The sequence below is a fragment of the Podarcis cretensis genome (assembly GCF_951804945.1).
Source record: "Podarcis cretensis genome assembly, chromosome: Z".
NCBI lineage: Eukaryota > Metazoa > Chordata > Lepidosauria > Squamata > Lacertidae > Podarcis > Podarcis cretensis.
Genome location: NC_137184.1, coordinates 16,196,489 through 16,217,738, shown reverse-complemented (window position 1 = coordinate 16,217,738; position 21,250 = coordinate 16,196,489). Strand labels below are relative to the sequence as shown.

General features: G+C 46.9%; 1 protein-coding gene and 1 long non-coding RNA gene across 5 annotated transcripts in view; one reads left to right on the top strand and one right to left on the bottom strand.

The window, feature by feature from the left end:
* The window catches only part of SH3GLB2 (SH3 domain containing GRB2 like, endophilin B2), a 49,004-nt gene extending 29,696 nt beyond the window's left edge, over positions 1-19,308 (top strand). The window contains exons 6-12 of one of the 4 annotated variants that reach the window (XM_079961405.1): positions 3,484-3,546; positions 8,683-8,706; positions 12,701-12,790; positions 13,959-14,059; positions 15,247-15,261; positions 15,921-16,194; positions 17,781-19,308. In XM_079961405.1, the coding sequence (XP_079817531.1) occupies positions 3,484-3,546; positions 8,683-8,706; positions 12,701-12,790; positions 13,959-14,059; positions 15,247-15,261; positions 15,921-16,194; positions 17,781-17,888 (675 nt within the window). In that variant the 3' untranslated portion in view covers positions 17,889-19,308. The remainder of the gene's footprint in view (positions 1-3,483; positions 3,547-8,682; positions 8,707-12,700; positions 12,791-13,958; positions 14,060-15,246; positions 15,262-15,920; positions 16,195-17,780) is intronic. The other 3 variants (XM_079961407.1, XM_079961406.1, XM_079961408.1) reach the window with 3 other exon arrangements.
* Positions 18,339-20,359, bottom strand: LOC307207586. Its single transcript, XR_013834747.1, has 2 exons — positions 19,969-20,359; positions 18,339-19,563 (listed from the first exon to the last, which is right to left on the bottom strand). It is a non-coding gene; the product is annotated as an uncharacterized lncRNA (long non-coding RNA).
* Between the last annotated feature and the right edge of the window lie 891 nt (positions 20,360-21,250).

Genomic DNA, 21,250 nt, shown 5'->3' with positions numbered 1-21,250 from the left:
GGGCCCTAAGGGTGGTCACCTTCCTTTTCCTATAAAACTGGTATTTTATTTCTGGCTTTGTTGCTGAGGGTTGTATATACACAATTCACAAATGTGGGTGTTCCTGGGCAAAGGTCAGAACTTGAGTGCTAGGTTTGGCACCCAAGAAGCAAGTTTCTCGTCACTATTGCTTTGAAAGCACTGGTTTGCAAGTGTTTGGTGAAAACTAAGGAGGGTTTTTTTTTGGGGGGGGGGAGAACTGCTTTGCTTATCCGCCAATCTCATCAGGAAAAATATTGTGCAGATTTGATAAATATTGCTGGGGGTTTCCTATGCGTTTATAATTTTATGCAGACTACAGTATACTGACTCCCCTTGGCTGTAGAAATTTATGTATATTGATGCAAAACTTATAAAATGATAGCCCTGCCCACTGGACATTTCTGCTCTGCAGATTAAGCATATCTCGTTGATTTTAAAAGTTACTCTTAAGTCAGGGTTGAGTTAGTTGTGTCTGCTTAATTAAATATATGTTGCCTTTTTGCGGTTGAAGGAATTGGTTGGGATAGGGGTTACTCTGTGCTTTGTCATCTTGCCTGGCTAAGTGTTTTAAAAGTAAATGGGTGCTTCACGACTGCAGTTGGGTCAGAAGTCTTAGTGAGGGGCTGCCAGCTGCTTGCACTGGCTTTTAAACTGACCCTGGTTGTATTCCATACACCTGAATAAACGAGGAAGCATCTGCAGCAGAGGAGCCAAGACTTGGGGCTGTCCAGAATGCTCCCTTTGCCGTGGCAAATGTGCTCCCGCAAAATACCCTGTCAGGTTTAATGACACAGTAAGGGACATGGGTGGCACCGTGGGTTAAACCACAGAGCCTAGGACTTGCTGATCAGAAGGTCGGTGGTTCGAATCCCCGCGACGGGGTGAGCTCCCGTTGTTCAGTCCCTGCTCCTGCCAACCTAGCAGTTCGAAAGCATGTCAAAGTGCAAGTAGATAAATAGGTACCACCAGTGGCATAGTGTGGGGGGTGCAGGGGGGGCCGGCCGCACCGGGCGCAACATCTGGGGGTTAGGGTTAGGGGGCGCAAATCCACGTGTTAGGGGGCGCAAATCCATGGGTTAGGGGGCGCAAATTACTTGCCTTGCCCCGGGTGCTGACAACCCACGCTACGCCACTGGGTACCACTCCGGCGGGAAGGTAAACACGTTTTCGTGCGCTGCTCTGGTTCGCCAGAAGCAGCTTAGTCATGCTGGCCACGTGACCTGGAAGCTGTACGCCTGCTCCCTCGGCCAATAAAGTGAGATGAGCACTGCAACCCCAGAGTCGGCCACGACTGGACCTAATGGTCAGGGGTCCCTTTACCTTTAAGGGCAAAGCAATTGCACATGTAATTTTCTTTGTATTTTGTGTCTGTCACTCCCCTTCCACACTCCAAATGCTCTCTCACCGACTCTCCATCTAGCACTGAGTTTTTTGATCTCGACAAAACGACACTTGATTCTAGAGACGCATTCACATGAACTGTGATAGAAGGATTCCTTACTCTGAAGTTGCAGGCTACTCTTCAAACACCCCTTAAGATGTCTTTGCTGTGGCCCATAGCAAATAGGAGCAATTAGCTGGCAAGGGGCTAAACCTCTCCCCTTTGCCCACTACAGTCCCGATAATGGTGTGGTCCCTTACTGTCTTAAAGGAGCTCATGAGAAGGCCTCTCCAGAATGAAACACCACAACCACCCCATTTCTATCTAGAGATTTATGCTATCTGCTACCTAGTCACCAAAACGCCTTTCTGTTTTGGGCGCTTTGGGGTTCAGCTGATTATCTTGCCCCATTGCTGCCTGGCTCTGGCAGTTTGGGAGCAGAACAGACTCTGATTGCCCTGATGGATGTCGGAAGCCCTGGGTGCGCCTGAGACAGATGTTCCACACATACTCACCCCACCAGCTGGTCTTACTCTGCCCCTGTTCCTTTCAGAAGAACTTTCACTGCAGCATGAGAGTCCTGGTGCACCAGGCAAAGAACGGGCATCATGTTTCCAACAGCGGGCAGCCCAATCCTTTGAGGAGCCCACCCAGCACAGGGATGAAGGCAACTGGTCTAACTTGTCTGCCCTTAGCACTTGAATTCAGTGGTGTATGGATAGCTCCATTTACTATCTCAGCTAATATCCACCGACAGATCTATTCTCCATTATCACACCTAATTTATATCTTAGGCCATCACTGGGAACTTTCTGGAAGGTTGCGGGTTGGGGGTGCAGTGGCCAGATCCTACCTGTAATTGACAGATGGATAAATTGGCCTGTTTCCCATTTCCCCCTTAATAACATCATCATCATCATTATTAAAATAATTGCATATTTTATATGCAGTTTTGCCTGATGTAAAATATTTGGCAAGCATCATTTTGATAGCCATCTTCAAATATCTATCACTTAGCAGCTTGTTTTCTGCTGCTCCAGGGGGGTGGGGCCCAAACCAACGGAATCAAGTGACTTTCTGAGAGTAAGAGCCATTCAGCTGTGGAACTGGTACCATTGGAAGGCGATGGACCCTCCTTTGTTGGAGACCTTTAAACAGAGGTTGGATCACCACCTGCCAGGGATTCTTTAGATTCTTGCATTCTGGGGGAGGGGTTTTTGACTAGATGACCCTTGGGGTTCCCTTCCAACTGTATGATTCTGTGAATTTTCCCTAAAAAAATATTTTTGGGGGGTATATTGCTGTTTTTCCTTATATGCACATTTTTTGGGGTTTTTTTGTTTGTTTTTTGTTCGCTTGCTTTGGTTGGAGAACTGCATCATGCAGAGAAGTGTGAATTTTAAGGACAGCTGCATTTTATTTTGGAAAAATGCAAGTTCACATTGAAGTGCGAACTGAGCAAATTTCAGAGGGTGGGATTAATCTCTAGCAGTTGAAATCTTTGGGGAAAGAGGCGCCAAGTCAAAAGGTAGGCCTCATTGAGTGGAGTCCCCGTTGGTCCAGCGATAGCAGGCATAGGCAAACTCGGCCTTCCAGATGTTTTGAGACTACAATTCCCATCACCCCTGACCACAGGTCCTGTTAGCTGGGGATGATGGGATTTGTAGTCCCAAAAAACATCTGGACGGCCGAGTTTGCCTATTCCTGAGCTATAGTTAGAGGAGCTTGCTAGAATGTAAGAAAAGCCCTGGAGCTGGATGAGGCCAAAGGAGTCCCATCTGGTCCAGCATCCTGCTCTCACAGTGGCCACCCGGGTGCCCCCAAGGGAAAGCCACAAGCAAGACAAGAGTGCACAAGAGCACTCCACACACCCCACCCCCGTAGTTTCCAGCAGCTGGTATTTTTCAGAAGTATTTCTGCTTCCAAATGTTCCCCTGGAGGCCCACTGCAAGGAAGCCTCTAATGCTCCTTACAGGAAATACCTGTCCGTCTAGTTCCCCCTTCCCCACCCAGAAAAAAAGAAAGCCTTCCATTCACCCTTCTGCATGATCTATACGTGAAATTCTATTCCCCCTCCGTAGGCTGTGCCTGACTTTAACGAGACTAGACCACGTAATTACATTCTCTCCGCCAGCGCATCAGCGGTAAGATCAACTCTCTCCCTCATCTCTTAGACAGTTTGTGCTTTAACCTCTTATTATTGCTCTCTCTCTTCCCCTTTCCCTTTCCCTTTATCATCCTGGAGCAAGCCTTTTACTTCTGGTTTTCAACATTTTAACGTAATGGAAGCTATCCAGGACTGTGTGCAGAGCTTTTTAGGCAGAGGAACCTGAGTTCTGTTGATCCATAGGCTGAGCAGCTTGTTTTATTATATTATTATTTGCAGTGTTTATACTTTATTGTTTATTTTCTGTTTAACAAAATTCGTAGACCACTTGATTGTTTTGTTTTTACAAATCTCCCAGCGGTTTGCAAAGAAAAAGAAACCTTAAAGTTATTGATAAACCATTAAAGTCAGGAGCTGCTAAATAAACCACGTGCAGCCTGAAAAAAAAAACAAAAAAACCCCACTGTTCTAAGATGGTTCCTGTCCCTCTTAGGCTCACAAGCTAAAAAGAGACACAACACACAAGGAAAAAGGAACTGGAGGGAGGAGGAAAAAGCAAACTGTAGCACAAGCTCTATAAGGTTACAGTTCCTAAAGTTAATAGTGGTATTACTGGCATTCTAGATAAAGAGCAGTCCCTCCCCAGATCAGAACTAGGAAGAGAGCAGGTAACAACACCCAGGGTGGCAGGATAGAGAAGCATTCTTAGGAATGATTGCCATGACTCTGCCAAGGTGCTTCCTCTGTATCTTTTCCTTCCAGTCCAGTGCTGAGCAGGGGATGCTTTTTCTGGGCAGCTTCATAGCCAAGTGGGGGATTTGAACCCTGGTCCTCATTTAATCTCCACAACAACCCTATGGCGTAGGCCTGGCTGAGAAAAGGGGGTGGGGGTGACTGTTCTGAGGTCACTTCATGGTCAGGTTGGGTACTTGAATCCTGGTCACCCAGCCTGACACTCTAACCACTACGCCACACTTCTCCAGGAATAGCAGAGGCAAGACTGGCAGCAACGAATACTGGCTTGTCTTGGGCTCAGCCGTTCCAGGCCCACTGTGCTACAACTCTCATCAGCCCCCAACGTCACATGGCCATGCCAGCTGGGTCTGATGGGAGCTGTAGTTCGAAACATCTGCCAAGAGGTCCACCAGGTTGATGAAGGCAACTTCTGATTTTCCTTTCTCTGCTCACCACCCCCTCCTTCAAGTTCCCTTCAATGGGCGGAAATATTGCTTTCTGCTGGACAAGAGCAGGGAAACAAAAGCCCGTCCTCTCTCCCCTGTATCCCATTGTCTTGTTACCAAGTGCATTTGCACGAGCTGTTCTTCCACCTTCCCTATTGCACGATCTATTTGCACTGTCTCGTTAAAATGTTGAAAACTCTGTGTGTGCCTTGCACTGTCAATTCAGGGGTCGCTGGTAGAGCCACACTGATGCCCTCCTAAGGCTTGGGACTAGCAAAAAATGGAAGACTTAAACGGCTTAAACCCCTGACTTATGGCAGGGGGTTGGACTAGTTGACCTTTGGGTGTCTTCCAACACTACATTTCTATGAATTAGGTTAAAATGGGCCTTCTCTTGCTGGGAAGGAGCTTCTCTGTGTATAGCATACAGAATAGCTGCTGGAAGTCAAAGAGGGACGGCATCAGTGCTGGCTTTACAGGGGATCCTCTCTGGACCCTTCTCAGGTAGCAAATGATAGTATTTGCATGTGGTGGTGGTGGAGATGTCTAAAGCATTAGTGTGTCCGTCCGTCCCCCCCCCCCCCAGTAATTCCACATGTCTTTTTCCAGAGAGGTATTTGCAGCCTAAACTGGCAGCCTTCAGACTTGTGATGAGGCAGAGAAGTTGCTTTCTCAATTTTAAAAGGGTGGGGAGCTTCTGGATTCTGGCCAAGAATCCTCCAAACAGGAAGATTAAACATATTTATTCTTTTCTTATTTAATTCAGGAGTGTTTATAAACCACTTGTTTTCTTTGGAAAAATATAGAAGCGGTGTTTGCTGTATAACAATGCATTCGGAAGAATGCATTCTATAAAACGTTAGTACAAAAGCACATGGAAACCAGGAGTTTGAGAGGTCCAGGCAAATTGGTTAGATCTTTCTCCATGGGCTGCAACAACTATCCTGAGCAGGCAGCACCCTGGGGATGATAGTAGCACACAGTACAAGTGGCCATCCCTTCAAGAGGGGAAAGGCTGTAGTTCAGTGTTAAGAGCCTCCCTGCATGCAGAAGGTCACAGGTTAAATTCCCAACATTGTCCTCAGGTAAGGCTGGGAAAGACTCTGGTCTGAAATCTCAGAGAGCCGCTGCCAGTCTGTGTAGACAATACAGTCATACCTCGGGTTGAAGTAGCTTCAGGTTAAGTATTTTCGGGTTGCGCTCCGCGGCGACCCAGAAGTAACGGAGCACATTACTTCCGGGTTTCGCTGCTTGCGCATGCACAGGCGCTCGCACAGGCGCTCTAAATGACATCACGCGCATGCGCGAAAGCGGCGAATTGCGACCCGTGCATGCGCAGTCACAGGTTACGCTCTACTCAGGATGCGAACGGGGCTCCGGAACGGATCCCGTTTGCATCCAGAGGTACCACTGTAGTGAGCTAGATGTGCTCAGTGATCTGACTCAGTATATGTTCCTTTTTTCTTTTCTTTTTTAAGAAATCCAGCCCTTTATTTGGAACCTGAGGACTAGAATGTTGCCTTATTGTTTTAAGGCAAGGCCAAGGCTCAGAGCCCCCGTTTCCCTGAGTAAGCAGTGTTCAGGTGGCATCAGGACCACAACCACCTCCAGATAACAGCGGGGCTACCCTGCCCCATCCCAATGGTTGTAATCACAGCATCTGCTTCAAGGTGTTTTGTCTACAGCCCAGCAGAAGATAGGGAGGGGTCTTGCATGCTGATAACTTGGCTGGATTCTGTCTCTGGGCTGCAATTTGCCATCTTCCTCTCCTCTCTCCCCCAAAAGGGCCACTTTTCTTTTTGCTACCTGCTCTGCGCTTTGCTGTTGGGTTGTCCGAGTGAATTGGCTGGCAGGAAATATATTATTCTCCCCACCAACCCCCCCCCCCCCCCCCCGTTAACTGTATGGATGGGTTTGAGGACCACCACTGTCTTCAAGGATCTGGCTTAACAGAGTGATGTACTGAGATGCAAGAGTGTTAACCACTGAGGAAATTGCATTGGTTCTTTCCAACTAACCAGTCGTCTGGACCAAAAGCCATTTTGAAAGAACGATGCATTTTGATGGTCCTTGCAGGGGTGTGTTAAGCACACACACTCCCTTGCAAGGCACCAAGACCTCCAAACCCTTAGAAATAGGGACCCTCACGATGTCACACCCTTCCCTCCTCCAGATTCTTCACAAGTCTAAGGTGGGTGGAGGGATGGGGGGGAAGGGGGTGGTTAGAAGTGCCTGCTCCACTCCACCTCTCTTTTATTTTCTTGCCAAAATGTAGATGATAAATAGTGTTTGTATCCCAGCTTTTTCTCTTAGGAGCCCAAGGTACTGTATACATTCCCCCCACCTCAATTTAATCGTCACAACAATCCCACAAGCTAGGAGGGACTGAGAGGCAGGGACTGTGACCCAATGTCACACACGGGGGGCTTTGTGGCCAGAGTGGGGTGTGTGTGTGTGTGTGTGTGTGTGTGTTGAACCCTGTTCTTCCCTGGGTCCTAGCCCGACACTCTAACCACTAGGCCATACTGGCTGCTGCTGAAACGTCCTTGCAAATTGGAACCCTCCTCTTGGAAACTTAAATTGCTACATTTGTCATTCCTGGTTCCTGCCCCGAATATCCAACTTGCAACCCTCTAAATCCCATAGGATCAATATATTCTAATGGAACCTAGCCTGTGTTGACTAAGGGTGGGGTGGCTGTGGTCTGCTGTGGTAAAGAAATGTTGAAGTCTCCTCTCTGGAAGGTGTCAGCACCCTTTTCTCCCTTTTCCTCTGCCCCCTAACCTGTCCGTGCATTTACTTTATTTATTTATTTATTTATTTTGTGAAGCGAGTGTTGCATCTGTTGTCTGGTTCCATAACCCTGAGCCCAAATGCCAGTAGATGTCAGCAGACAGTCTTGCTATGACCCAAACTGTCCTTCTGAGTTAGTTTAAAAAGGGGGGGGGGAGTAGAGATATGATGTGGTTGTGTAAGAAGCCTTAACTTAAGTGTGAGCAGTCTCCGGCTATGTGTGTCGTGTCCTCTGCACTGCACTCCCATCTGTGTAATGGGTTCATGCTCACCTTTTGTTTTTAAAAACAAAAACAGAAAATTATAATGTGCCATTTTCATTACCAATATGAGGCAACTGGAAAACAGAATGTATGTACAGTATCTGGCAGAGTCAAGACTAGAATCTAGTAATTAAAATTGGTCCCTGTAACGCTGGCCTTCCATGGGAGGTTGTTGGTGTGAATTAGAACCTTTATTTTTAAGAGGAAGTCCATCGGCTCAGTGGCAGAGCATCTGCTTTGCATACAGAGGGTCCCGGGTTCAATCCCCATTAGCCTCTCCCCTGCCTGAGACCTGGGAGAGCTGCTGCCAGCCAGTGCAGACAATACTCAGCTAACTGGACCTATGGCCCAACTCAGGATAAGGCATTCTGCTGTGCTCCTGTTTAATCCAGGCCTTTATTCAAAACGATGAGGACTAGAATCTTACTTATTTTTAAAGAGAAAGGCCACAGCAACCACTTTGCACACAGAAGGTCCCGGGTTCAATACATATTGGCATCTCCAGTAGACAGTACTGAGCTGGATGGACCAATGATCTGTCTCTGTATTGGGCAGTTTCCTATGTCCTCCTCCTCCTCCCTGTCCCTGAGCCTGGAACTACAGATACCGTTAAATACATCTAACTTGGCAGTGCTCCACCAGTCAGGGGTGCAGGTACCGCAGCTGAAAACCTGGCTTGTGCAAAATACAAAGAGTTGCCCCTCTGGAAATGGCCTGGGTGGGTAGCAGCTTTCCAAAGCAGAGGTCTCACGTCTGGGAGGAAGCATCGCTGTCTGCTCTCATTATTGCTGGTGGCAGGGCCCCATTGTTGTTGTCGTTTTGTTCCTCTGGTGTGCCTTGTTGTTGCCTCTTCCAACAGTTGTTTTCACTGTGGAATGTTGCTTTTTGGTGTCTTCCAACGCTGACCTTTTCCTGTTTGCTCTGTGGCCCCAACAGCTTTGGAGTGACGAGGTGGAAAAAGTAAGTATTTGCCAATGTTCCAGCTCTCCGATTTTTCCTTTGCTAGAAATGGTGAGGATGAGTTTCACGGGGGTAAAGGCCGTAGCTCAAATGGTAGAGCATGTGCTTTGCTTGCAGGCGGTCCCAGGTTCAATCCACAGCATCTCTGGGGGTGGGGGGGGGAGGCTGGGAAAGAGCCCCTGCCTGAAACTCTGTAGAACTGCTGCCAGTCATTGTCGACAATAATGAGCTACATGCACATGTGCCGCTATTTAATTCAGCCCTTTGTCCGGAATTATGAGGACTAGAATCCTGGCTGCGGCAGGGAGAGGTGTAGCTCCATGCTGGAGCATCTGCTTTGTGTACAGAAGGTCCGAGCTTCAGTCCCCTGTTTGAAACCCCCAGGGAGCTGCTGCCATTCAGTGTGAACAGTTCTGAGCTAGATGGACGAATGGTTGGTGGACTCAGTTGAAAGCGGTTTCCTATTTAATTCCACCTTTCCTTCAGAACCATGAGGACTAGAATCTTACTTTAATTTTAGGGCAAGGGCCATAACTCAGTAGCAGAGCACATACACTGCATGGAGAAGATTCCGTGTTCAATCCCCGGTGGGTAGGGCTGAGAGAGACACAAGCCTGAAACCCTGGGAAGCCACTGCTGCCAGTCAGTGTAGCTGAGAGATGGTGGAAGTCCCAGTGGAGGGATCCTGTTCTAGGGAAGGCTGGCAGGGAGGGAGCAGGACAGGGAGGTACGTCTGTGTGTGTGGATGCCATGACATCACAGAAGGACCTTGTGTGAGTGTGGCTGTTGGGCCATTGAAGAAGGCCCCTGTGTGAGCATGGGTGTTGTGATGTCAGAAAAGTGGGTCCTGTGGGTTGGGGATGCTGTTGACATCACAGAAGGTCCCTGTGCATACTGCAGCATCTTACTGGTTGGAGGCAAGGGTGCTGTGACGTCAGAGCAGGGCAATCTGCATGTGAATGAAAGGAGGATGTGCTTTGACGTGAGGTGGGCCGGGGGACATAGGGAGGCAGGTTGGCTTTTGGAAAGCCACAAGCAGAGGCCCAGCAGGGTCAGGGGTGGTGTTAGGCTGTCAGAGCAAGGCAATTCATGCATTGATGAAAGGGGCGGGTGCTCCAGTGGCAAGCAGGCGGGTGGTCAGGGCTCTGTGTGGATGCTGTGAGGTCACAGAAGGAGGCTTGGCGTGTGGAAGGTTCAGGTTCTGTGACGGCAGAGTGCAGAAGCCTAAACATGTCAAAGGGGATGGGTGCTTTGTTGCCTGGTGGGCTGAGTTCTGCTTAGAGGTGAGTGGTGTGCATGTTCTGACATCAGAAAAGGAAGGTGGAAGCAGACGCTCCCACTGGTGTCAGGGAAGGGAGTGGCAGCGCAGGGTCTGCCCTAAGTGTTTCTGTGGGTCGGGAGGTGACTGCTGTGACATCGCAGGAAGATGAAAGGAAAGAGTGTGCAGTTGTCAGGGAAGGAGAACCTTTTGGTCCATACAGCTCAGTATTACTCACACCAACAGGCAGCATCTCTCTCTCCAGAGTTTCAGACGGAATCTTTTCCCAGCCCTACCGAGAGAAGTCATTGGGGACTGAACCTTGTACTTTCAGCATAGACATTGCCTGCTTTATCACTAAGCTGTGGGTATCCTTTCGCCTCCGTTTTTTGCTCCATTAGGAACCCCTGCCCCCACTAATAACTGGATATGAAGGTTGAAAAGGCCAAGAAATTGTGACTCTGCTTATGAATCTTAGTACCACAAAATCTTCAGAGAGGCTGGACAAGCTTATTGACTTGGACAGAGGGTGGCTTCCTAAATGTTTTTTTTTTTTTTCCTCTCCGTAGCTGATGACAACACATCTTCTAGGAGCTGCTTTGCAGAGTGGGGTGCCCTCATTTATTTTGGCAGTTCCCAAATGGGCTCACCAGGCAGTTGCAGGACCCACAATGACCCTCCACAAAGCATCATTTGGGAAACTCACTGTGGGAAAACTCATGTTGCTGCCCCCTTGTGGCCAATGTCCTTTTAAAAGGAAAGTGGGCCCAGTGGAGGATGCCTCCTGCTGGTGAAAGTTCTGGGCAGTAAGGCTGGTTGCCTTTAAAGCATTCCTGCGGTCTCTTCTTCCCATGACAGCTGGGGAGAGTTTCTGCATTGCGCAACAGAGAACTCCAACGCAACAATTGCGCTAGAGGGAAAAGTCAATACACAACAGGTTGTGCTCTCTGTCACTCAGCAAAGTGACCAGGAACTTGTTTTCTGTATTCTTGCTCACAACAGAATCCCGCAAGCAGAAAACATATGCTGCTCAGTGCCTGCTTTGGATGCATCCTGTTCTTTTACTTTATTTCTACTTAGGACCATTGAGCACACATTTTTTTTAATATACCCATTTATGCCCCTACCATCAAGCTCCATAAGGCAGCAGAACGAGATGTGAAAACTTTCACAACTTGAATTTAATTAAAACAGCTGCAGCAAAAGCGTAGGGACTGCTAACGATCTATTCTCCCTAGGGCCCTCTGAAACAATAGAATATTAATGCTGTCTAAACCTCTTTAATGAAGGAGCCCTGCTGCTGGCATTCTTTCTTGGGTGGATGTCCCGCAGTTTAGGATGGTTGGCTTATGTGCTCTGACTCTTGTAAGGGCTGAACTTTCCCCAGAATGAAACATTTGGAGTGGAGAAAGGGGTTGTTGAGGGGGGCGGGGAATGACATTGCTGTGATTCTCCCATTCACAACTATTTTATTTCAAGAAAATTATGCACCATTTGATTGTAAGGAAAATCCTTGAAGCCATTTACAAAAAGAATAAAACAAGGAAATTATGGGTAAAAACGGGGGTTTTAAAAAATAAAATAAAACCCACAATAAAGTAAAACCAGATTAAGGCACAAGCCAGCATTCTGCATATCTGGACAGGCTTTGCCTAACCCAAAATGTTTTTAGCAGGCACTGAAAAGTGTACAGTGAAGGTGCCTGCCTGATGTCAAGAGGCAGGGAGTCCCAAATCGTAGGTGCTGCCATACTAAAAGATCAAGTTCTTGCACAAGTGAAACTGGTAGTATGTAGCACCTGTAACAGCACCAGTTTCACAGATCAAAGCTATTTATTATCCACCCTTCACCCTAAGCAACCAGGGCAGGTCAAAACTATTTAAAATGCAATATTTTAAAACAAATGAACTACCGTACCTACAATCACAAGAATAGGGTGGGTCCTAAAAAAAAAATCTCAAGGATTAAAGGTCAGGGCAAAGACATGCATCTTCAGCATACGACAAAAACTTTACAGGGAAAGTTCCTGATGCATCTCTGTGGGGATGGAATCCCATAACTTGGGGAAGGCACTCCCTGGGGCTGCCTCCCCAGCATTTCTGAGAGTGGCAGAACTACCAAAATCTGCTGATCTTAAATGTCCTATAGGTCTGTAAGGAAGGAGGCAGTCCCTTAGATATTTGGGGCCTGAGTCGTTCTGTGCTTCAAACAATAGCCTGATCACCTTCATTTGGGCCTGGAAACGAACCGGCAAAAAGATCAGGCTGTGTGTTCAGCTTTTTCCAGCTTGTTGACTCCTTTCCCTTGCTCCCCGAACCCTCTGTAGGAGATGGGAAACCTTCTCAGCCAGAGGGCCATATTCCCAAATAGGCAACATTCCAAGGGCTGCATGGGAGTGGCCAGTGGGGCCAGAGCCGAAAGCTGGCACAGCGAAGGAGGCAGCCCTCACTTTCGTGTATCTACTTCCTAGCCATTTCAGCAAAAGTCAGAAGATTTATACACCCCCCCCCCACCATCCAGGCAAGAAAAGAAGCATTACTACAGTTCAACGACTTGTTCCAACCAGACAAAAGCTCTCAAGGAATAGTTGTGAGGGGGGTTCAGACGGTGAAAGGGAGTCTAATTGGGCAAGAGTCCAAGGGCCAGATTGAGAGGTCTAGGGATTCACATTTGATTCCCAGGCATGTGGCTCCCCATCTCTCCTCTCCGATGACACCCCACTCTCTTGCTCTGTAGGCAGAACATGAGCTCCGGATGGCCCAGACTGAGTTTGACCGGCAGGCAGAAGTGACCCGTCTCCTCCTGGAAGGGATAAGCAGCACACATGTGAGTCTCTCTGGAAAAGACATCGCGTTGCTGTTCATGCCAAGAGGCACACAGCACTTCATTGTCAAAACAGTTCCATTGTTAAAACAAATCCATTCACACGTACAACTTTCAAGATCTGGACAAAATGGGCAAAGATTCTGGTCCCAGGCCTCTCACCCATTATTTCATTACAGTTCCACCTGGTTCTCAAAAATAAATATAGAGCCTATAATGTAGGTTGGTTCTAAACACCTAGATGCCTAGCCTGTATAAAACCAAACAGTTCTCCCATGTGTTGGAGAAGATGTCCCACTATAGGGACATATCAGCACATGGGGTGGGAGTGTCCCAAAAATAGAAAAGTTATGGGGAAATGTACTTACAGAAACATCTTTGATTACAAGGCAGACAGTCCCCATGGCCCCAAGACTGGCATTACTTAATTTGTACAGTAACATTATGTTGCAAATTAGAAACAAAGAACTCATAACATATCTGTTAACCACTACAAGAGCAACTATTGCCAGGACACAGAAATCATTATCACAGATTAATTATTAACTATGGAGCAATGGCATAATGCAATTTGGCAAACAACTTTACTGGGAAAACTTACACAAATATTAAAAGTAGCACGAGGCCAAAAGAAACACAACTTTTTTATGCAGTATACTGTAACTTTTATTGATTACACAAATAATGAGGCATATGGTAGAATAGTACCCATAGTTTACAGCAAAGTCTGGTGTGCACAAACCCTTTTTTTAAAAAAAATCCTCCCCTCTTACAAATTCCTATAAATTATAATTGTTGTTGATGCAGAATACATTTTACTAATGGTTACAAGTCTAAGCAATTAATGTCATTTCATAGCTGTAGAAACTAATAATTTTGGCATATATACTTCGACACAACTTTGTTAATGTATTCAGAAATGTTTGAGGGTTTTAATTTTTTTTTATGTAATTGTTGCATGCCGTATGTTCTAATGCACACAAAGATATATCTAAACGCAACCATGTCAAACAGCTTAAAGATGAAAATGAATAAAAACTATTTTACAAAATGAAAAAGAAAACCAGATAAGCCTTGCAGCTGGATCCACCAGATGCCTCGATGGGAAGCCTGCCAGTGGAGCCCCCTCCTCAGTGCCTGGACCTCACCATTTTTCTCCTTCTTTCTTCAGGTCAATCACCTTCGCTGTCTTCATGAGTTTGCTGAAGCTCAGGCCACATACTATGCCCAATGCTACCAGTACATGTTGGACTTGCAGAAGCAGCTGGGAAGGTAACAAGCTGTCCCAACGAGATGCGTCCATTTGGAAACTTGGGTCACAACTGCAACCATACATTTACACCCCTCTCATACCATTCCCCACCCCAGAAAAAGAGAATACGGCAAGCTGTAGTTTATGAAGGGTGCTGGGAACTGCAGTTCCCATGATTGCTTTTAAAGTGGAGTTAGACTTCTTTAAATGTATGGTGACCTTGGGTTTAATCCAACACAGGGCTAAGTCTCTCCTTTTGCCAGTGCAAGGATTTTCCCTTGCACAACAGAACATTGGTTGGTTCTCCCAACCAATCAGAGGGGATTTGGGCAGGGCCTGGGGCCTATGCGGGGGGGGGGGAGAGTGGAAAGTCCTGTTGCACAAGTGGAAATCCGTGAGCTGATGGGACAGGGCAGTTGAGCACCATCCATTGCTCTTAGCTCCATAACTCTTAACTGTTCCACCTTCCTCCTTTTTAATATACGGGGGTGGGTTTGGCTTTACCCACTGCAGGGGTCTGCTAGCCACTGTCCTGCCGGCCCCCAGCTCAGTCTTGTGGTTTGTTTTCCTCCATGAACAAGCACCTGCCACCCATTCACATTATATCACGTTTCCTTTTCATTTGGGGCTTAATGCAATGTGCAGACCAAACTAGCGTGCAGGGATTTGGATGCATGAAGTAAGTATTTACGACAAGCCTCATTGGAGCCCCCTTCTGTTGCTCAGGTGGCTGTGAGACATAGGCAGCAGAACTCAGGCCAGGCACCTGAATATGGCCCTTGAGGCCTCATGTCTGGTCCTTGGGTCTCTCTGCAAGCCACACCCCTAACTAGCACTCTGCACCCCCTTGAGTGTTTTTACCTGTCTGGGATGCGTCCTTGAACTCTGATAATACCTCTTGGCTGCCTGGATGGAGGACAGAGAAGGGTATGCACATGCCACCAAATTTTTCATGGCTGAATTATTATTTTACATGAATTACCCTACTGCACAGAGGCAAGAGTCACACCCACAGCTCATCCTCCTCCAGGCCCTGTTCACTTCCAGCATGCAGCCCTCAAAGGTTTGCCCCAAAGAGAAACCTGCCTTGGGCTGGGAAAGCTTCCCTGCTTTTGCTCTCTGGGCTTGGTCCAGCAAGTTTTGTTGATGCAGGAGGGCTGTTCATGGGCTATCTTCTTCTGTCTCTGTTTTCTTCCCATGCTTTCAGTTCCAGAGGAGAAATGTAAGTAAAAGACCAAAGACATTCTGGGTAATAGAGAGCTAGGGCAGGGCAGATGAAGGGGGAAGAGCCCTTGGCAAAGAGTCTTCACTGTGTTGCCTTTTGCATTCATGGCACACTGCTTAGCTCCACTAGAGAAGGCTTCTTTTCTGTGATCCCTGCTTTTACAAAAGTGACCTCTTAGGGGGACACTGGGCTGTCCCCCCACGCAACTCCCAAGAGTTTTCCTTAACTATGGATAAAGGTTTCCTGTTGAGTTTATGAGTGTGGGCATCTTTTCTCTTAACATGTGCATTTTAAATCTTTTGTTTGTAAATTAATAAATTAATGGCACTTCCACCGTGGCCTTTCTCCCCGAGGAGTCTAGGGCCTCGAACAACAAGTGATAAAAAGCATATTGGAAACCAATTCCGATAAAGACGCAAACTGGGATAGACCTCAGCTTTAAAAAGGACCATTGGAAGTTGAAGCTCTTCTGCAGTTGTCAAAAAGACGACAGATGTGTCACTTTTCTGCTAGCCTTTTATTCTATCCTGCTTTGCATGGGAGAAACGCCTGGCCAGCCTGTTTATAAATGAAGTAGAGGTACCTGTAGTGTAATGGTCTCAGGCCCGATCACCCCTGTCTCTTAATCTCACTTTTCTTTCCTCTGCCTTGCAAAGGCTTCCTGGAACTTTTGTGGGCAACGCAGAGTCCACCTCACCTCCGTCAGCCACTGCCTCACCCACCACCATTGCTGCAGGTGCTGCCACAGGCCCAGCTGTACCCATCATTCCAGTGGTGCCCACTGTCATTGGAGCACCCAACTCTGCCCCTGCTGTTGAAGCCCTGAACCCCAGTGATGTGAAGCCCCCTGCCAGCGGGACACGGAAGGCCCGGGTCCTCTATGACTATGAAGCCTCAGACAGCACTGAGCTGTCTCTGCTCTCAGATGAGGTTGGTGGTTCTCTCTCCTCTGCCAAGTGATGCTACAGACAAAATGTGGTTTAGGGGCAAGGCTGTTGTGTTGTGTTGTTTATTTATTTAATAAAAATTATAACCACTTGATTGTAAAGAGAATAGGAGAAAGAACCCCCGTTTACTAAGAAAGATAAAAGCAATAAAACTGCCCTTAACAATTTTAACTTTTGAAGTTAAAATAACAATAGAGTAAAAACGGATGGAAACTCACATTAGCTTTCTAAGCATCTGGGTGGGCATGTCTAAATAAAAACCTTTCTAGCAGGCACCGAAAAGGGTGTGGCGAAGGCACCTGGCTGGTGTCAAAAGGCAGGGAGTTCCAAAGTATATGTGCTGCCACACTAAGAGATCAAGTTTTTACAAATGCAGAGTGGATATTTTGTGGCGCCTTTGGTAATGCCACTTCTGTCGTTTGAAGTGGTCAAATGGGCACATGTAGGGTAGGCGATCTTGTAAACTGGTCCCAAGTTGTTAAGGGCTTTTTATATGCTAACAGTAACACCTTGAACTTGACCCTGTAGCAAATGGGCAACCAGGGCAGATCTGAGCGCAGGTGTGATATCCTGACAAGGCCTCACTCCTGCTAGCTAACACTCTGCAGCACCAACTGCAGTGTTGCTGGAAACCACAGGATGGGAGGGTACTCTTGTGCTTGAATCCTGCTTGTGGGATTCCCACAATGGGCAACTGGTTGGCCACTGCGAGAACAAGATGCTAGACTTGATGGTCCATTGGCCTGACCCAGCAGGCTGTTCTCATATTCTCAAGTATGTACAGTGGTGCCTCGCAAGACGAAAAGAATCCATTCCGCGATTCTCTTCGTCTAGCGGTTTTTTCGTCTTGCGAAGCAAGCCCATTGACGGCTTAGCGGATTAGCGCTATTAACGGTTTAGTGGCTTTTAGCGGCTTATCGGCTTAGCGGATAAGCGGCTTAGCAGCTTAGAAAAAGAGGGGGGGGAGGAAAAAAACCCGCAGGAACTCGCAAGACATTTTCGTCTTGCGAAGCAAGCCCATAGGAAATTCGTTTTGCGAAGCACCTCCAAAACGGAAAACTCTTTCGTCTAGCGAGTTTTCCGTCTTGCGAGGCATTCGTCTTGCGGGGCACCACTGTAATTAGCCATTTTCTGCATTTCGTTTCCCTTTGATCTCACTTCTTATAACCCCCTGCCCAGCCAACCATATACAGTGGTACCTCGGGTTACATACACTTCAGCTTACAGACTCTGCTAACCCAGAAATATTACCTCGGGTTAAGAACTGTGCTTCAGGATGAGAACAGAAATTGTGCTCCTGCGACGCGGCAGCAGCAGGAGGCTCCATTAGCTAAAGTGGTGCTTCAGGTTAAGAACAGTTTCAGGTTAAGAACGGACCTCCGGAACAAATTAAGTACTTAACCCGAGGTACCACTGTATATTTTACATATTTTAGAAAGAGATCTGTAACTCCAGATAACACTTTATGAACTATAGTCCACAAAAACTTATGCCGCAATATTTTTTGTCAAAAGACTTTTGCCTTTTTAATGGTTTGCATCTAACATATTGCCTCCAACTCTCTGTTAGATGATCACTGTGTACAGCCTCCCAGGGATGGACCCAGACTGGCTCATAGGAGAGAGGGGCAATCAAAAGGGCAAAGTCCCTGTTACCTACTTGGAACTTCTCAGTTAAGCACACCTGCCGAGGATCCTCCAAGCAAGTCACACACCTTTCCCGTGACCTGACATCGTTTTTCAGAGGCTGCTGACTACGTAATTCCATCTAAGGCCATTTGCTCTCTTCTGGGTCAGATTTCCACCCCCCCTCACTCTGTGTTTGGATTAAGGCACAGAGACGACCAATGAGCTTTCCAAGGCTTTTAAGATTGACTCTGTCAACCATTCCCACAACTGGCTTCTAGAGTTGGTGGGACCCAACTTGGATTCCCTCTCTGGTCCAATAAGCCCTTTTGAGGATGGCTGACAGGTGAAATGAGGACTAGCCCCTTGCTTTTTTCCTCCTCCTTCTTGTTTCTGCTGCAATTATTTGGGTCAAACCAAATGGAATTAATGGAAGTCACCTGTAATAGGCTGTGTCTTCCCCACCCTTTTTGTTCCCGCAATTGTTTTTGACCCACCCACAACCTACCCACCCTGGTCCTGCTTTTAACTATTCTATGTATTCTGCTGGAGTCAGTTGTAGGGAGAGCTGGGCATCTGTGGCCGCAAAAATCTGGTTTATTTTCAGATTTAAGCCAAGCCTTTTGAGTCCCCTTGCAAAGAAGAATGTTTTAAATGAACTATAAGTCAACCAGAGGATGAAGAGGGTGGGGGGGGGGTGGTAAAAAGATGTAAATGTCAGCAACCCAACTGAATATGTAGCACCTCCTGGAAGGCAAATTCCTCCCATTATTCTTGACTCCTGCCAACAATTGCTGTGGCAATGAAAGGAAGATGAAAAACACTGAAAAATTAATGGATTATAGTTGTCTTGGCCTGGTTTAGCTGCTTAAAATACTTGCTATGATTTTATGTGGGGCTGATTTGTTTGTTTGTGTGTGTGTTATTTCTGAGTTTACATTTCCAGCTGTCTTTCCCGCCCCAAAATAACATTCCACCTTTCAAAAAGCTACCTTTATCCTCTCCCCCTCCTCCCTGTTGAAACTGGCAAGGCTCATAACCAGAGTTCACTGCTCAATTTCTTGACATGCCCTTCGATTCTGCCCCACATTGGTTCAGCTTGCATATCCCCAGCCATGAGGGCAGGAGACTCTTGGAGTAATACGAGATGCATTCTGAAACAGCCCATCCTTACCTATGGGCCTCCTCCAGTTCTCACCTGGCCCAGGCATCAAGTAAGCCATAAATCCTTTGCTGGAGACAAGAACCCGTCGGGGGGGGGGGGGGAGAGGGTACTTTCTTTTGTAGGACAGGTCTTAATGCAGATTAAACCTTCCATCCTGCTGCTCCTGGGCTGACACAACCTGGCTGGCTTATTTTGTGTTTTGAACTTTTATTTTTTCATCTTGAGCCTTTTGTGGATTATCCTGATGTAACAGACTTCAGAGCACTTCCATATGGTTGACTTTTGCCAATAAAACACCTAGCCTGCACTCCTCCTCTGTCTTGGCTCTCTTTGGGGCAGTGTGTGTGTGTGTGTGTGTGTGTGTGTGTACGCGCGCCATTCCCCAATACCCAAATTCCACAGAAGGTAATGTTACCAAGCTAAGAGCTTACAGATTTGTAAGACAGGGCTCTCGCCTCTTCAAAGAGGAACACAGAATTTTGACAGGTGGAAAAGCCCTGCCTTTCAACATGGTGTCTTAATTGGAAGATTCAGGACAGATAAAGGAAGTACGTATTTTTCGCTCTATTAGACGCAGTTTTTCCCCTCCAAAACTTGAGGGGTAATGTGTGTGCGTCCTATGGAGCGAATGCAGGCTTGTGCCATAGCTGCGCGCAACCCCTCCGGCAGGGAGAGGCTGCACGGGGCTATGGCTTCTTTAGCTCCATGCAGCCTCTCCCGGCAGGGAGAGATTGCGCGGGGCTAAAGAGGAAGCCAAATCAGCGAGCGGGATCCATCCCGCTGGCTGCCTTGGCTTGTGACATAGCCGCGGGCAACCCCTCCAGCAGGGAGAGGTTGTGCGCAGCCTGTACGCTGCTCTTTGGGGCTGGGGGGGAGATTTTTTTTATTGATTTCCCCGTCTAAAAACTAGGTGCGCCCTATGGTCCAGTGCGCCCTATGGTGCGAAAAATACGGTACTTCTTCACACAGTGTGTAGTTAGACCATGGAACTCACTCCCACAGGATGTAGTGATGGCCACCAACTTGGATTGCTCCAAGTGAAAAGATAGGCCTTTACTGAAATATGAATGTCCATAGTGGCTGCCAAAGCAATGTTTCGTATACACTTCCATATTACACACGTGATTTTCACTCACCAAAGGAGCACAGCACTCTTAGCAGTTGCACCCAGTGTCATCATCCTGAACCAATCAAAATCATTTAGCTCTTCAGATCAACCTTCATTGTACTATCATGTAATAACATCATTTTTCACTGTATATTATTCAAGTATTAAGATTTTATTAAACTCTTAATAAAGTCTTTAAACTTAAATAATTTAATAAAGGCAAGACTGTAATTAGCAAAACCAATACACTGTGTTCAGAAACCCAACTGTTGCCTTTATTTAAAGCTGAAGTAACTGGTGAAAGGGTCTGAAGGTACAGTCATATCTCATGTTACATCCGGTTCATGTTACGTTCTTTCAGGATACGTCCCGCAGCGACCTGGAAGTACCGGAAATGACGTCATGCGCATGCACTGCCAAATTGCCAAACAGCTATTCACAGATTTAGCCACCTGTGTTGCCCATCACCAGGGTTCAGGACTGTCCTGTTCTGGGAAGCTTGGGATCTTGTCCGTTTCCCTTGCTTGGGCGAGCAGCATCAGCTTAAAGCTTTCTTCTGTAGTGAGCCCTGCAGCAAAGTCTTCATTCAGAATATCAAGAGATCTGTTTCCCTTGTTCTTTCATCCAGTTTGTCAGCTTCTGGCCAAAGGGTCAGTTTCCTCCTGATGCAGCTCTGCAATCAAATCCTCTTATTTGGTGGGATTTGCCATCCAGGGCATGTGGCCTCTGTGGAACCAGGAGGATCTTTACTTCGCCTGTAATAGGATATATTGGTTGCCAATCACACCTAGTAGGGCCCTTTTCGTCAGGCTGCAAGGGCCAATGGGACAGCTTGTCTCTGGAAAAGAGAAAAGAAAACTAACAGCAACATCTGATGAGCTCTATGTGCAAAATCTTAGAAACTTTTCTTTACTTTCAGGGCACTGGCATCCTGATGGTTGTAGAGAAAACATTTAAACCCACAACTCTAATTAATTTGCAGTTACCAACAAAACCATGAAATCATATACATTCACTTAACCAAATGTGTTTATTTTATGATAATGTGTTTACTTTATGATAAACACTATTATCAAGATTAAGCAGACTGATTAACAATATTTCGACGCGGGTGGCACTGTGGTCTGAACCACAGATCCTA